This window comes from Mycetomoellerius zeteki, unplaced genomic scaffold (genome assembly GCF_001594055.1).
Source record: "Mycetomoellerius zeteki isolate Tzet28-1 unplaced genomic scaffold, Tzet1.0 scaffold86, whole genome shotgun sequence".
Lineage (NCBI taxonomy): Eukaryota > Metazoa > Arthropoda > Insecta > Hymenoptera > Formicidae > Mycetomoellerius > Mycetomoellerius zeteki.
Genome location: NW_017257892.1, coordinates 26,326 through 42,747, shown reverse-complemented (window position 1 = coordinate 42,747; position 16,422 = coordinate 26,326). Strand labels below are relative to the sequence as shown.

General features: G+C 34.7%; 2 protein-coding genes across 2 annotated transcripts; one reads left to right on the top strand and one right to left on the bottom strand.

Annotated features, from left to right (window-relative positions):
• Positions 1–408: 408 nt before the first annotated feature.
• LOC108730210 (tRNA methyltransferase 10 homolog A) lies at positions 409–2,952 on the top strand. The gene is made up of 5 exons (XM_018459771.1): positions 409–599; positions 1,177–1,486; positions 2,039–2,185; positions 2,245–2,350; positions 2,547–2,952. The coding sequence occupies exons 1-5, from the start codon at positions 460–462 to the stop codon at positions 2,882–2,884; spliced, it is 1,041 nt and encodes a 346-aa protein (XP_018315273.1). The 5' UTR covers positions 409–459; the 3' UTR covers positions 2,885–2,952.
• Positions 2,953–3,822: 870 nt separating this feature from the next.
• LOC108730213 (uncharacterized) lies at positions 3,823–12,619 on the bottom strand. The gene is made up of 6 exons (XM_018459776.1): positions 11,336–12,619; positions 6,137–6,253; positions 5,735–5,810; positions 5,472–5,637; positions 4,631–4,771; positions 3,823–4,386 (listed from the first exon to the last, which is right to left on the bottom strand). The coding sequence occupies exons 1-6, from the start codon at positions 11,665–11,667 to the stop codon at positions 4,085–4,087; spliced, it is 1,134 nt and encodes a 377-aa protein (XP_018315278.1). The 5' UTR covers positions 11,668–12,619; the 3' UTR covers positions 3,823–4,084.
• Positions 12,620–16,422: the final 3,803 nt, after the last annotated feature.

Sequence of the window (16,422 nt, the reverse complement as noted above, 5' to 3'; positions counted from 1 at the left end):
TAACCATCCATTAATATTTCAGGAATATTATTTAATATTATATAATTTTAGTAAAATATTATTAAAATGTTATAATTATAGGGATACAATCGACCCTCTGTTTGAATTTATTGCCTGATTTCTATAATAATTCTAATTATAAGTTTAAATTTTTAGACTTAAAATGAGACAAATATATTCGAATGTTTAAGAAAGAAAGCGAAAATGTTGAGTGCAAAAAATTCAAACAACACGACGAACAGACTTATTTCGTTTGGTACAAAAAATTTTAAATTTTAAACAATGCAAATAGTTTTCAGACTTTTACTTCTAGGGACTTTAATATATAGAAGTTTGTGGCTTGATCTCTCTCTCTCTCTCTCTCTCTCTTTCTCTCTCTCTCTTCGTTTCTTATCCCAAACAGATTGAGCGCGATTCACGTGGTTGATTGATGCCGGGAAAAATTAATAATTTTACAATATGGACGACGTAAATTCTATGGAGGATAACGCGGTTATGGTTGCGGATGAATTATCCGAGCCATCGACGAATATGAGCAAGCGTCAATTGAAAAGATTGCTGAGAGAGAAGAAGTGGTTGGAGCGAAAAAGCGAGAAGAGGTTAGGAACTCCTGATGTCACGCGGCAGCAACGTACGAAAATCTGTAAATTGCGATGATCCCATCGCGTCATTTTACCCCAAGGCGCCTAGAATAAATCTCCTTATTTATAAAAGCTGTAGGGTAGAATAGTACAATTTCAAAAACGGTTCAATTCTGAACAAGAAAAAATTGAATCCAATTGTCGAAGTTAATTTTTTTCCTATTCATTGGCCAACGTCCAGTAAATTTATTAACTTTTGTAATCTTCATCTCATTTCAAGATACACTCCTAGTTTAATTTGCCTACTTTTTAACTTCTACTTTGTTTTAAGACCCACAATTGATTCCCTGGGTTGAACCTCAAAGATTGGATTATTTTATTTTGTTCAGAATATCATGTTTCAAATTGTATCACCCTATACGTATATATGATTTTCACAATCTTTATGTTAACTTGTATTAATTTGTAAGAAAGAGATTTAATAGTTCCTTACTAATTTTTATATCAATTTTTATTTACACGGAAGGAAATTTATTTATGCAGTCTTTTCTACCAATTTTTGCATTAGTTCCTAACTGTATGCTTGTCAATGCAGATTGCGAGAGAGGATTAAAGCAAGAGAGAAACGTGCGTTTGCACGTGCGAATAACTTGAGCTTAGGTCCGTCCAGAAAGTTCTTAAAGAGAAGCACCATGGCTGAGAGTGCCTGCACGCTCACAGTAACCATCGACTTGTCATTCGATGAGTTAATGATCGATAAGGATATCGCTAAGCTAACGAAACAGATACTAAGGTGCTATACTTTGAATAGAAGGGCTATGGCACCCATGCAATTTTCCCTCACCAGTTTCACTGGCAAATCACGAACCAGCATGGAGAAGCACAATGGATATAAACATTGGGATGTATGTGATTGTAAATAAGTCAACACTTCCTCTTACTTTTAGTAATTAAAATTGACATTATAAACATCTATTTATTAAAGAAAGATGTTAAAAAAGGGCTAATTTTTTTCTAAAAAGGTATAAAAGTAAAAGAAACAGTATTTCTTATAGATTTTGTTCTCTTAGATACAATAAAAGTATCAAAAAGTTCATTTGGGGAGCATTAAAATTTGGATAAATGCATCGTGTTTACAAACTTATTATTAATTTTATCGTATCCAGGAAATCAAAAGGTACAAAAAAAAACATTATTTCTTTTACTTACATCTTTTTGGGCAAAAATCAGCCCCTTTTTAATATCCTCCTTTCTTTTTAAATTATAAAATTTTAAATTATAAAATTGACTATTAAATTTTATTGGATTACACCGGATTAAATTACATTGGATTACTATTCATTAAAAGACTTCGCACATTATATAAAGTTTACTCGGTATAAACTTTTTTCATCTCAAAACGTAAGGAGTCCTTTTTTAAATTATTAAATTAACTGTTAAATTTCATTGAATTACAGGTGAGTTTTCATACGGAGCCGTACATAAACGTTTATCCTAAAGATAAGATCATATATCTCACCAGCGAATCAAACAATGTGATAGATCGTCTAGAACACGACTGCATTTACGTCATAGGTGGTCTCGTTGATCACAACGCACATAAGGTGAGATTTTTTTGGCTAATCGTCCCGTTTTGCGAGTCTATCAAAAGTTTAAATTATAGGGCATGTGTCATAAATTAGCGAGAGAGGCGGGCGTCAGACACGGCCGATTGCCATTAGATAAATTCCTACAGATGAAAGCAAGAAAAGTGTTGACTATTGATCACGGTAAGCATTATGAGAGATAAATTTTCTAAAGCAATTATATTATTGTCGATTTCTGTGAGCAATCTTATTTTTATGATAATCAAATGATGAGGGAAATTAAGAATTTAAACATATATTCTATTACTATTCAAATTTTAACAATAAGTGAGTCATGTATTGAAGTTTACATTTTGAAAAAATGATTGAACTTTTCCAGTTTTTGAAATATTGTTGAGAGTCTCGGAGGGCGATATCTGGCAAAAAGCGTTTTTAAAGGTATTACCGGAAAGGAAGAACGCTCGTCCGATCATTTCTGTGCAATCTAAAGAGGACGAATCACAAGATTCGAAACCTATTGATGTAAATAATGCAGTGCCGGCTGATATAAGTAATACAGTACCAGTTGATTCGAAACCTGCTGATGTAAATAATACAATGTCGATTACTGTAAATAATACATTGACTGTTATAAAAGACATTAAGAAGAGCGATATCAAATCTGAGTGCAAAGTAGATTCGAAGGAAATCTTAAATGAGAGTTCCTGCATAACGTAGAACTGCGAATGGTGTGATTAATATAAAAGACGCAAGCAAAACATTTAAGAAGAATTCGCGACGTGCAAAAGGGAAAATAAAAGAATTTTAAATATAAAAATATGTACACAATATTTATGCGTACAAGAAATCAAAGTATCAAAGATTTAATCAAATCAGATTTTTTTACGTAAATATGTTAATAACATTAAAAAAAATTTTTATTTCATTGACGTTAGCCCTTTTTGCTGTTTCGCGAATACTGCAGAAATCGAAGAGAATCTATTTTATTGTATTATTTTTAAGGCCGTGTACATAATAACAACAGCGTATTTTTGTATCATCCGCCGTGTATTTTCAAATATATGAGATGCGTAGAGACCAGAGAAAGACGGCAAACATCAATTATAAACGGGCTACAAAAACGCGTCAGACTCGACAAACATTTCATCGATGTCTTCTCGCGCATTTGTTTTTTTTTTACACATCTCACAGACACATGTTACAATATAATACATTCTTACATCTAAAATGTTTGTTTGCGCTACCGGAGTGCAGCTTTTATTGATCGTATTTAGGTACCTTTCGCATCCTTACTGTCGTACAATGCCGTTACAATTGCTTAATTGTAGCAATTAGGTCAAACTGACTCTTGAGGTTAAAACGTTTGTACACAGGTGCATATTTATTACATTGCAATTGTACATACGCCTATTTAATCATTCAGAGACATTAAATACAATACCAGTGGTATCATATTGTACATATATATGTATCTACAGTAGTCCCCTTATTCTTTAAGTTCCCCGCCTTTCTACTCTTCGTTACCTTTCTTACAATGAGAGAGTATCGCAAGATTAGATGCAGTAGAGAACAAAGGATACGGGCATTCAACTGAATTCGTCTAAATAAATAAATCTTGCTTTCTTCGCATCTTCGACCAAGATCGATACTTTGTACGCGCGCGAGTACAACGTTGCGATCGGGAGATAATTATGTAACTTAAACGATATATTATTTTCTTTTATCTCAATTTACCATCACATTCGGCCGAGACGATTGTGCTTTAAGCGAAATCGCTATATCGTTGCTGGATTAAATTTTTTATCTCGTTCGCGGCCGATTACAGAGATCAGAGATGGTTTTCTTTTAGCTTAACATCATAACTTAATGTCGCGCGCAATAATTCCTTCGTTTCTTTTTTTTTCGCCTCAAATTGCATCATATTTTTATCTTTGCTATTTCCTCCTTGTCGATTACCTCGAAGTCACTATCGCCGTTGCTCTCGTCACTGCTGGCCGCGATTTTCTTCGCGTCGAAGACTTCCTCCTCGGAAGAGGACGAGGAACTCTTCTTGAAGTGACCGGTCTGAAACTTTATACCGTCCTCTTCGGCGTCGTTCTCGCCGACGCTGAGCTCCGGTTCCGATAGTTCGACACCGTCGGTGCTACCTTCTTCATGGAGGGGCAAATGGAATTCTATCTTCTGGAGAATCTCTAAGAAATTCTCGTCGTAGAAAGAATCTGCAGGCAACGCGATGACATGTAAAGATGTAGAGAAGATCGAATGGTGGATGGAAATTAAAAAGTTTATTTTGCTTTAAATCATCAAGCAAATAAAGCAATAAATATGAAAAAATGCGGAATCGATTATCTAAAGGTTGCATCGAAAATATTTAAAATTCAGTATATGAATCGCGAGTTTTTTGGGATTTGTTGAATTTATTATATATTCGGGTGACAAGTAACTTTGTCGTCAAATACATACCATTCGGAGTGTCCGATTGCACACTCGTCGGTGTTGGCGAATGATCGCCCGTCTCTCCCACTCGAGTTAATACCAGCAGATTCGCTTCTGTTACCACAGGTAAAAACTCATCATCCTCGATATCACTGTCATATTTCCAGTCTGAAAAATAAGTCAAATTAATAAGTCAATAAAAATGTTTCCTCATATAAACGTTATAATATGACGAAATATTGTTGCATTGTGTGTAAAAAAAAGTTTAATAAAGATTTGAGTTTAATGTCGAAGTTCAATGAAGGAAAGATATAAGAGAAAATTTTTTCAGTAAATTTAGTTCTGCTTTCAAGACCGGCAAATAATCGGCGCGCAGTTTGCTTGAACTGGAAATTGTAAAAATTCATATAAAACTATTATTAGGTAATAAGATCCGCTTTGATCGAATACGGATCGGTTATTTGTGTTGAAATTTAAAATTCTCTTAGTTAAAGATTAATACGATTCCTTAATTACATCTCCCAATCAAGTGTTTCAGTCAAAGTTAGATAATTATACGTTGTATGTACGTAATTATATTTTTAAATAGCCCAAAATTGAAGTTAATGAAGTTAGATCTAAAAACTAAATCATTTACGTTTAATCGTTAACACTAAAAGTATTAACGTTTCTTAAACCATTAAAAGAATGAAGCGAATAAATTATTATGAAGATAAAGAATATAATTATAAAAATAAAAAAAATTCAAACAGTTATTTTTACACAAAAAATATAATACTAATCTAAAAAACAGAAATTATCAATAATGATCCTTGGTACTTCTAGAGTTAATCCTTTCTCTTAAAAAAAATTAGACGTTTTCGATTACCTTTGTGTAACATGAAGTAATCTCGTGCTTTGTCAAACTGTTTTATGGGAAATCGCAGTATCAGAGATACCAATAATATGCTGCAGTACATGAAGTACATGGTTGACATATGGATGTGCTCGAGGAACCATATGAGTAAGGCCATGAGACAAAGGGCGAGGCAATGCTGAAAAATTGTAAACAGAATATTAAAATTAAAAACAAGATTAGAATTTTCGATCTTTTCAAGATTCCCTCCTTGCGAGAAGACAAAGAGAATTTACCAATCCTGGTTTTTCGGTCCGCAACTTCTGCAAGGCCATCCATGTCCAGTGAAGTCCACAGCAGTCCCTTCGATCCCTACGTTTATAAAAGATCAAGATTACTATTTTTTTCTATTCAAATTCTTTTGAATCAATTGAGAGCGAGATTGTTACGGGCTGAAATTTCTTCGATATTTATTAACATGTAATTTTACTATTAATAAACGCAAATGATTGACAAGTACAACCACATCGGAGATAATTTGACGATGTAAATATTACACGCGTTATTCAGCAGTTTATCTCGACTAATATTATTCAGCAAAATCTCGACGTATTATTTTTCCACGAAATAAATATAAGTACAACATAATGAGCGTGCGATGCAATAATGCGAGCGATAACTTTCTTTCAATAACTTACACTGCAGGAACCAAGGAGTCTACGAATTTGAGAGTGAATATCAATTGGCTAGCACAATACACGCCGGCAAGTTTATATGGAAGTATTGGTGACGCCATTCCCATCAAGGTATAGATCCTGCAACAAGCAGCACGTGTTACAATTAAGGTTGTTTTGTACATGATACATAAGCATAGTATAACATAAGACCGTCTGGATCAATGAATATCCAGAAAGAGTCGTGATATTAATTTATTTAATACAATGAGTAAATAAGGATAAGTCGATCGCATGTCATTTTATTTCTTTTACCACACATTTTTCTAAAATTTAATTTAATTTAATGTTATTTATGTAATTTATGTATATTTATTTAATATTATTTATATTTTTATTAGCTAGAAAATAGAGAATCTGGCAATTCAAGAACTTCTTATCTCAGAGCCACAATCAACACACACATATAAAAATTTGTCGTATAACAAAGGAAGTAATACCACAAAAGAGATCTATCTGCTTTTAGCTAAAATTACGGAGAATTTTGTTTCCTTTGATGAAAAAATTCTCACTATAGCTTATAGTATTTTTGTAAGAATTTCTCTTTTTTTTAAATTTATGTTTCTAAAAATATCTTAACTTCTTTGGAAATTATAGAATAAGAAATCTTTAAATATATTTCGGAATTTGTATAAAGAATTCTAAAAAAGATAAGACCGTCTCAGCATTTCTGAAAAATATTCAAAAACTCGTATAAAAAATTAGAAGTTTCCTAAAAAAAAATTATATTTGAAAAATTATATAAAGAATTTGAAATTTTTTTACTGGAGTCTCTTTAAGTATTCGGTTTTAAATCGAAAAGAATGTTTCTACACTGAGAAAAAATATCCTAAATTTCAATAAATATTTGAATAGTACCAACTAAATATTTATTAAATATAAAAATATATTTATTTAGTAAAAAAAACATTAATTTGATTTAATAATCACTTCTTTTTATTAAGTAAATATTTATTTATTGCAAGTAAATGTTTAGTTGGCGGTATTTAAATATTTATTTTAATATCAACAGAATTTAACAAAGATTTGATTAATGGGTATCATCTCGAAACCTTACAATGTTCACAAATGTGAATATCATGTATAAAAAGATCTGAAGCAAAATCTATTGATACATAAATTCTGTAAAAATCTCGAAATTTAGCAGTCATTCTCATATAATGGACTCCTGCATCTATTTTTATTTTATCTCGACTAAAAGAGGCATCAGTATTTACGGATTTTAATTTATTTCTATATTATGTATTAAGTATGTATTATGCGTATGTATTATTCATATTACGTATATAACTCATTACAAAATCATTTCTGTGAATCTTATCCAATAAACAATTCGCACACTGGCGCGACAAAAATCAACATGCGAAATAAAAGATTCGATTTATCATTTTAATGCGTAAAATCACGCGTTATCTTCACTTTATTTAAATTTATAAGTTGTATCGTAAGGAAAACAAATTATTACGTGTCGTTTTTAACGATATTCACAGATCATTTTCCAATTTTTTGTAAACATTTATGCTTAATTGGACTAATGCATCGCGTCTCATTGAAAATCGAAAACTGAGAAAAACCTCTCGATCAAGAATCTACACTGAGAAAAAAATTGTTTATTTGACTAAATTAACTCTTTTAGTACACACCTTAGTTTTGAACACCCTTACTATACACGTTCGGTCATTCGTGTTTTGAATTAATTTTCATCACTTTTACAAGTATATAAAAATTATTAAACGATTTTTACGTATATTTTGACATCTTTAGAAACTATTTGTTATATATATTACAGTTATATATATAACATTCTATATATTCATAACAAATTGTAGATAAATTGCTATAACTAAATACAGTTAACAAAATGAGAGAGAGAGAGAGAAAAATATGCACTGTTTCATACAAAAATGTAAAATTGAAACAAAAATGTTTAAAGGAAAAATATGGTTCAATATCTTAAAATTGACATTTCAAACTACTAAAAAAAAATAGTTCAAGTGTCGGCTGTCCAAAAAATTTAGTTATTGAGTAATCTGAAAATGATGTTTTTTTTAATATGCGTGAATGGCTATAAATTGAAGATATATTGTATTTACATTTTAAACAATGCATTTTATTATTGCTATCGTGTTAAAAAAACTTATAATTTATTAAGAAAATGTTCTTTATAACATTACAGACAACATAATATATAATATTACTGACAATATTTAGCATAAAGGTGAAAAAAATCGTGTTTATTAACCTTCTGAGGACCAGCATGTTTTTCATCAACTTTTTTATTTATCATGGAGTTGAGTGGCGAAAAAAGTGGCGCCCTAAAGGGGCCTCCGGTCTTCCAGAAATTAAAATATATTGTTCTGGGGTTAAATTTTTTTTTTGTTAATTCGTGAAATATTCCCGCAATATAACTGAGAATTAGTGGAAAATAAAGAAATAAAATAAAAATTTTTTAGTTACAGAGAAAATGTACACTCTGTATGTACACACGTTGAGTCATTTGTGACCCAGAACAAGTGAACTTCGGAGTTATGCCAGTTTAAAGGATACGCACGAATTGAGGCCGGAAAACTTGTTCTCTGGATACTAAACTTTATTTAGGAATAGAAAAGAGATTAGGAACAGAAAAGAGACCGATATTTGATCAGGTGCTTTTACTATTTCAAAGAAAAGAAATGCGCAGGACACGAATGACCCAAAGGTGCGTATTAAAGATTAATTTAGTTTGTCTTTGTTACTTTCGTTGGAGAATGTATATCCATACAGCACAAATCAAAACCGTAAAAAAAAAAAACAAACTTTATATTTTGCCGAGCGTAACTTTTCATTTTATTCTTATATCTAGTCGAACAAAAATTCGGAAAAAGATTAAGAAAGTTACGCAGATTGCAAAAGCCTTTTTCGTCTACGAGAACGTTCTTTTAGACAGTATATTATTTGGGAAGGAGAAGCGAGGTAAAGCAAAAACGTCGTAAATAAAAAATGGGAAATTGAAACAAATATAAGAGGTGCAAATTAAAACCGCAAATTGGATGGAAGACGTAAAAAGGAGCTTTACAAGCATGAAAGAAGTATAAGCATATAGAACATTCCCGCATACTGAAAGTGAAGCGTGCGTCAATATATACGTAAACAGCGGACGATGAAATACGTCTTGTTGACGCTCATCGTCATTCCAAATAACACCGCGCATTTACGCGCTTTACTACGAATAATCGGACACGCGCGATTACGACACACACTCGTCCGATTACGTGTGCGTGCGCGCGTGCGCACGTGTGCGTGCGCGTGTGTGCAAAGTGTGCATGTGTGCGCGCCAAGTCCCCACGAGCGTCCGTTCGGAAAGGGGGCCTTGACCTAGAAGGCGAAGTTACTCTTGTGCAGCGTGCACACGAAACGTAAAACAGCTGTAATGCCGCGCCGCGCAGCGCGGCGTGACGTCACGGACGGCCGGAGGCGCGGCGCGTCGCACTACACATGAACGTAGACGGGAAAGACGCAACGAAGACGATAACCGTCAACGTAATAAATCGCAATCGTAGCCGATACGAAGACACGATCGACGACCAGAGGAGAGTGGGAAAGCCGTGTCCTTTAAACCCGGAGCTCTTTAAATGCGACAGAATGGAAAGAAACGCTCTCTTGCGAACTGCGTAATTCTCCGAATCCTCCTCCGAGGTTTTTGTCCGACTGGATACACAGCACGGATCATTTCAGCAATGTTGCAATAACGTTGCAATGATGCTGCAACTCAAGGAGAACAAAAAAATCAAAATAATTTGACGTCATATTGACGAATTTACGTCGTTTTTTTGGTCATGATAAAAATCTCGATCTCAGACCTAAGAATGACTTTATACTCCGAATGCGGGAATTTCGGATCACCCTGTATACATATGAAGTCATTTATATATAAAGTCGTTCTTAGATCATCTGAGATCGAGATTTGTATTACCAAAAAATGACATAAATTCGTCAATATGACGTTAAATTGACATTTTGATTTTCTTGTTCTCCTTAGGAAATTTCTGTGCTGTATGAATAAAAAAACAACACGAAAAATTATGACAAAATACATCCATAAAGCACAGATTATATCACAGTAACATTGTGACGTTCCGGTAATATTGCAACGACATTACGAATGTTTCTGCAAATTTCTATACTTTGTAGGATAAGCTTTGTTTTTTTTATCGCTGCACTAGACTTTGTCGTTTTTATTCATACAGCACAGATCATTTCAGTATCTAATATTGCAGCAACATCGCCGTTTTAGCAATATGCAGTAACAAATGGCTGCGTTCAACAGGAAAAGCAGCTTTGCGATGGTTATAAAATACCTCAATATAATTGGTTTATACCATGGTTTAGATCCATAAGGCCCCATAAGGAACAGAAGTCAATTGTATTGAAGAATTTTAGAAAAGGGCTGCTTTCTCTGCTGAACACAATGTTTCTTAATTCTGTGCTTTAGGACATAGACAGTAGATTTCAACCTACCTGAAATTGCTGCATACAATTTCTAAGGTTGGAATTTAGTACCTGTTATTTGCTTTTCATTATGTCCCGAACCTTTCATTTTGAGCACAGGAAGTATGCTTTATTCATACCTTTTACCTACAATACCAGTATATATAATACCAGTAACAAAGAAAAACTAGTTTAGGCATAAAAATCAAAGCCGCTATTCTTAAAAAGGAATGTATATGAAAAACAAGAGAACTGTATACTATAATAGCATATTGTAAGGCTTCCTTAAATTTTATCTTCAGATGTTCTACGAATTATTTTATTGGCTACTGAGCATCTAAAGATAAATTCAAGGAAGCCTCAAATATAAGCCCTGACTGTGAATACGGGCATAAATATATTTCCTTAGTTTTTCGTACACACTTCTTTTCAAGAATAGAGGTCCAACGGAATCGATGCTGCGGAAAAACGATCGGAAAAACAAAAAATTACGCGAGAGATCTTTGACGTGAATGTCGCAAGCGAGCGAAACTGTCGGAACGGCTAGCGGATGAAGAACGTTCCTTTGTCTTTTTTACAACGCAGGTCGAAGAAGGAGGCGACTTTGGAACAACAGAAGGAACAACGCACGCGCACGTGCGCGCGCGCGCGCACATCAACATCAAACCGGAGTGGACTGAACGTCGACGGACTCACCAGAATGTCATGACGAGCACGATGAACAGGCAGAGGTTGACGAAGAAGGTCTTGCCCGTCCAGAGCATCGTCTTCTCGAAAGCGGTGAAATACCGGCACATCTCGTTCCGGCACCTCATGAATCCGGTGCTGTACATATCGGAGTCGCTCGACGACGCGGACGTCTTCTCCTGGGACGGTGGGTTCCCCTCGATCCCCATCGCTCGCCGATACATCCAGTACCATACGTCCCAGAAAAGCCACTCTATGGCTCGGTCCAGGAACCGGCGACCAGCCTGGACTCGCCGGTCCCACGCCCCGAGTCGCTCCATCGTCTCCGGATCGGACTGCATCGTCGGATCGCGTGCACGTCGATCGACGTCGTCGTCGTAGTAGTATCAGTCGTCGGCGGCGTCGACGGCGCTCCACGACGTCCAGCGTGCCTCTTCTCACGTCTCTCTCTCTCTCTTTCTCTCTCTTTTTCACTTAATCTCCTTGGTGGCGCGGGCGACACGTTTCCCGGGTGCAGACGTCACTCCTCCGCTAATTCGCTTCGTCCTATGCGGCTCCTACTCGCCGTGCATGGCACAGACACTTCCCCGCTACCGTCCACACTCGAAAGACGTTCGTGAACGACTGCCGTGCGCCACAGAGGGGTATATTAATAGCGCGCGTGACAGCCTCTAGGGCGAGTGCGACGCGACGCGACGCGACGCAACGCGACGACGACGTGCGCCCCGCCGAGGGTCTTCTGGTCTTCCTCAGCTGCTGCTTCTGCTGCTGCTGCCACCGCCGCCGCCGCCGTCTAAGGCGGGGGGGAAGGGGATAGAATGGAGCGTAGAAGCGAGACGGAACGTGCTTAGGATCGAATCGCGAAACGGAGAAAAAACGGAGCCAGCGACTACAGCTGTTGGCCGAGGAGCAACACACCCCGTCACCCTAATGGGCCACCCTTGTCAATCTATATGTCACTCGGCAATGCTGCCTCCTCTCTCTCTCTCTCTCGTTCTCTCTTTCTCCCTCTAGCTGCCTTTTAATAGGCTGTGTACCTGCTCCAGTACGCACGCACGCAGTTCGATCTCTTTGTCGCTGCGCACTTCGTCGTTTCTCGGGGGGATGAAGTCGCGTTCCGTCGACGATCTGTTCGATGACGGTCGTGATAATGCTGACGATGACTGGGCGGATGAAACCCGAGGCCGACACGGATCTTTCGCGTTAGAGTCTGCGAAATTATATGAGCTTTGTGCGCCGTTTTGCACGACCCGACGATGACGCGCGCGCGCGATGGAGGCCGACTGACGTATACGCTCTACCTACGGGTCTAGTATTACTTCGTTCATATATATGTGTATTGTACGTCGCGCTCTCTCCAGCGCCCGATCTCCGCACTCCCACTCACTCCCTTTCTCTCTCTCTCTCTCTGTCTCTCTCTCTCCCTTTTCTCGTTCCTATCCTCGCTCGTCGTATGGACACAACACGTGACAGTCGCACGCGAGTCATATTTATCACGATGATTTTGCGTACGGAAAGGAGAAAGAATCTCGTCGAAAGGATCTCGAAGAATCTCTTGATAAAAGATCGACGTGAAATCCTCCCTTCTACTTTCCTTTCATGCGTATTATGAAATGAAAAGAGGGAAACAGATACTTGAAGTATACTTTGAATTAAAACAGTATTTGCAATACAAATGTATTTTGTATTTTAACGAAGCACGTTAAAGTATTACGTATTTTGTATTTAAAATCGAAAGTTTCTATATTTTATAATTTAAATAATAAGATTGATTGTCAATCTCTCTTAATATTTGAAATACAAAGTACTTTTATATGCTCCCATGAAATACAAAACACAATTGTCTTGCAAATACTGTTTTTCAAATAAAAGTATTTCAAATACATGCCCAGATCTGCATTTATAAAGTCATTAGGAGTCCAGACAGCACGCGATATTTATGATAAATATTTATTAATATTCATTTTTAAATATAAATAAATATTTCTAAAAAGTATTTTTTACTTTGATTATAATGTATCATTAAGTATTTTCACAGCATTTTACTATAATATTTACAATAAATATTTCATATTATTTATATTTCATATTATAATAAATGTTTATGGTCTGTGCAATCTAAGAGCACAAAAATATTTACAAAATATTTAAATCTTACAAATATCTATAGAAATTTTGTAAATATTTTATAAATATTGTGTGATGTCTGGGAAACGATGCGAAAATTTTCCTTTTCATTATTTTTGATGTTTTTTTTATTATTATCAGTATTTTTAGTACACTAAAAAGTAATTTTACAAATAAAAGAAGGATGTATGAACATGTTATGTTCATACATCCTTTTTTCATTTGTAAAATATATGTGTTTATGGACATATCTCATACATAATTACATGTGTTTATGAATATTTATGTATGTTATGTATGTTATATATATTCGATATATATATTCATGAAAAATTTTTTACCGGGCTCGGTTCAATTTACTCTTTATTTTTTTCTAAGTTTAAAAATTAGAAAAAGATAAAGAGTAAATTGAACCAGGATTAAAATTAATCTTACATTTATGAGACCGGGTCTAAGCGGGATTAACTTCAATCTCGGTTTAACTTACTGTTTATCTTCTAATTCTTATTTGTGTTTCGGTCAACTTTCATCTTAGTTTAACTTATAGCGTTTTCGAGTGAAGTGGGTTTGAACCCGACCCGATTCAGTTAACCCATGTTTGATCCGAAAGTATCATCTCGTCCAATCAGAAATCAAAGTAAAGCATGTAACGTCATCGATCCAACCCAAGTTAGATTCAAACCTACTCCATTCGAAAACGCTATTACTCTTCATCTTTTATTTTTAATTCTAAAAACAGGAAAAAATGAAGAGTTTTCTTTAATCGATTTTTTCGGCTGTTAGTCTCTTACTACGTGAACTTACGCACGTATCGAAACACTTCTCTCATCTTCACGCTTCGATAAGTGCCTAAATTTGCGTGGTAGGCATAATAGATCCAAGTGTATCCAAGCATGTCACATTTATTTTCCTCCGATATCGAAAACAAATTTCTCATACATAAGAGAAATATATATATATATATACCATATATATTTAATAAAATCTATATAGAATAATTTATCTCTTGCCTCGATTCTCCCAAACAACAAACAGCATAAATATTTATTTTCTTTATGACCCAGCAAACACAGATATAATTGCTATGTAACATATTATATATATAAATAATATATATTATTCACATCTACGATAAACTTTAATCTCGGTTTAATTAATTTACTCTTTGTTTTTTTCTACTTACAATTAGTTAGAACAAGAAAAAGATAAAAAATGAGATAGAATAAATAAAAGATAAAAACAATTAAGATTAATATACTAATCATCTTCCTCTCTACATTGACATGAGGAATGAGTTATACAAGTCGATTATCTTTCTCAGTATGTACTGTATGTCTTCATATGTACTGTTTAATCATTCTCGATTATCATTATTACTTAGTTCCCAGGAGGTGCGCGTTACGTTTCTTCATTAATGACACGTATACTGTCAGTATGTTACAAACTGAGCGAACTAGGGGAGAAAGAACGTACGTATGTCTTAAAATATTGGTAAACAGGGCTGGGTAATCATTTAAAATGCCAAATATAAAATACTTAAAAAAATATATTTAAAATGTAAAATGTTTTTCGAATCTCTTCGAATCCACTTTATATGTAAAATGGGTAAATAGATATTTTAAATAGTTTTCAAATACAGAATGGTTTTCCTTACATACATTTTAATATACATTTTTTTAAGTATTTTACATTTAGCATTTTAAATAGAATTACATTTTAAATGGCATTTTAAATGCAAAAATACCCAGCCCTGTAATGGTAAACCGGTTTCCTGTCCCTTTCATATCCGCGACACGTTAGTCGATTTAAAATATTCCGACAGCTGCGACAGGTTTTCCAGCACGTTTCCTTAAACGAGTGCATTGGTCGATTTAATTGCTAAATATTCGAGTTAAAATCGCATATAGTTGAAGCTACATTGAAATCATACATGTGCATATTGAAATAATAAGAGAGAGAGAGAGATCAACCAATCGCGAGTCGAGAAGCAACGAATGACGCGCTACGCTACTGAAGTCTCGCGTATAGTGCATGTGATTGGTCGATTCCTCTCCGTGCGCTTTAACTTTAAATGAGACAGTGGAATAGGTCAGTTTTCCCTCAGCTCTTTATAAAGATTTGTTCCCCTTCCTCTTTCTGACGCAATCATGAGCTTTCTTCTTCTCTTCTTCATTGGCTGCGTTCAACAGAAAAAAACTAATCAGTTAGCGCTTAATGATTCTTTAATATGATTGGTTCTTGCCTTTAGTTCTTCACTGGATCTAAGGAACCAATTATATTGAAGAATCACTAAGCTCTAACTGATTAGATTTCTCTGCTGAACGCAGCCATTATTTTATTCTTTCTCCGATTTTATAGTACTTTATTCTAGTAGGAAAATTCGCAAAAGAAGAATAAAGACGGTATAATGTACAATATCGGGACATAAGACATCCCAATTTTGGACATTGTCTGTCTGGATAATTTTTCTATATTTCTCCCCCCAAGTTTAAAAGCCTCAATTCTAATTTGGCCGTAGCTCTCTCCTAAATAAATTCCTGGCTACGCCCAAGGATCTAACCAGGTCTAACCATTAATTTACACAATCACCGATGCTTACGAAATTCTTATTAACTTTAATTATACAAAAAGAAATAAAGGTGCATACACTTTCGCTCGTTATGCCAAAACATCTCATCCGCAACTTATCGTTCGCTTTAACGAAGAACGTAGTACACAACTATTGAGTAAGTAAACATAGGATGAGTCATCGACTATACGCGTCATTATACATATATTAAACATACATCTCTCTATCAGATAAACAAATTTGATGAGATAACGAAATATATGACTCAGTTAAGATTATATATTTTTAATATTTTCGATATCTCAAAATGTATATTGTGTGTTCATAAATATTTAATCCCAGACAGCACACAATATTTATAAAATATTTACAAAATATTTATAAGATTTATTTTAAATAT

What these genes read in the sequence shown, in the direction of transcription:
- LOC108730210 (XM_018459771.1), top strand. Translation starts at nt 460, where the DNA reads ATGGACGACGTAAATTCTATGGAGGATAACGCGGTTATGGTTGCGGAT. An exon ending in GAGCGAAAAAGCGAGAAGAG is followed by an intron (nt 600 to 1,176) that starts GTTAGGAACTCC and finishes TTGTCAATGCAG; the next exon opens with ATTGCGAGAGAGGATTAAAG. An exon ending in ATGGATATAAACATTGGGAT is followed by an intron (nt 1,487 to 2,038) that starts GTATGTGATTGT and finishes ATTGAATTACAG; the next exon opens with GTGAGTTTTCATACGGAGCC.
- LOC108730213 (XM_018459776.1), bottom strand. Translation starts at nt 11,667, where the DNA reads ATGCAGTCCGATCCGGAGACGATGGAGCGACTCGGGGCGTGGGACCGG. An exon ending in GACTCCTTGGTTCCTGCAGT is followed by an intron (nt 5,811 to 6,136) that starts GTAAGTTATTGA and finishes TTATAAACGTAG; the next exon opens with GGATCGAAGGGACTGCTGTG. An exon ending in TTACTTCATGTTACACAAAG is followed by an intron (nt 4,772 to 5,471) that starts GTAATCGAAAAC and finishes CTTATTTTTCAG; the next exon opens with ACTGGAAATATGACAGTGAT.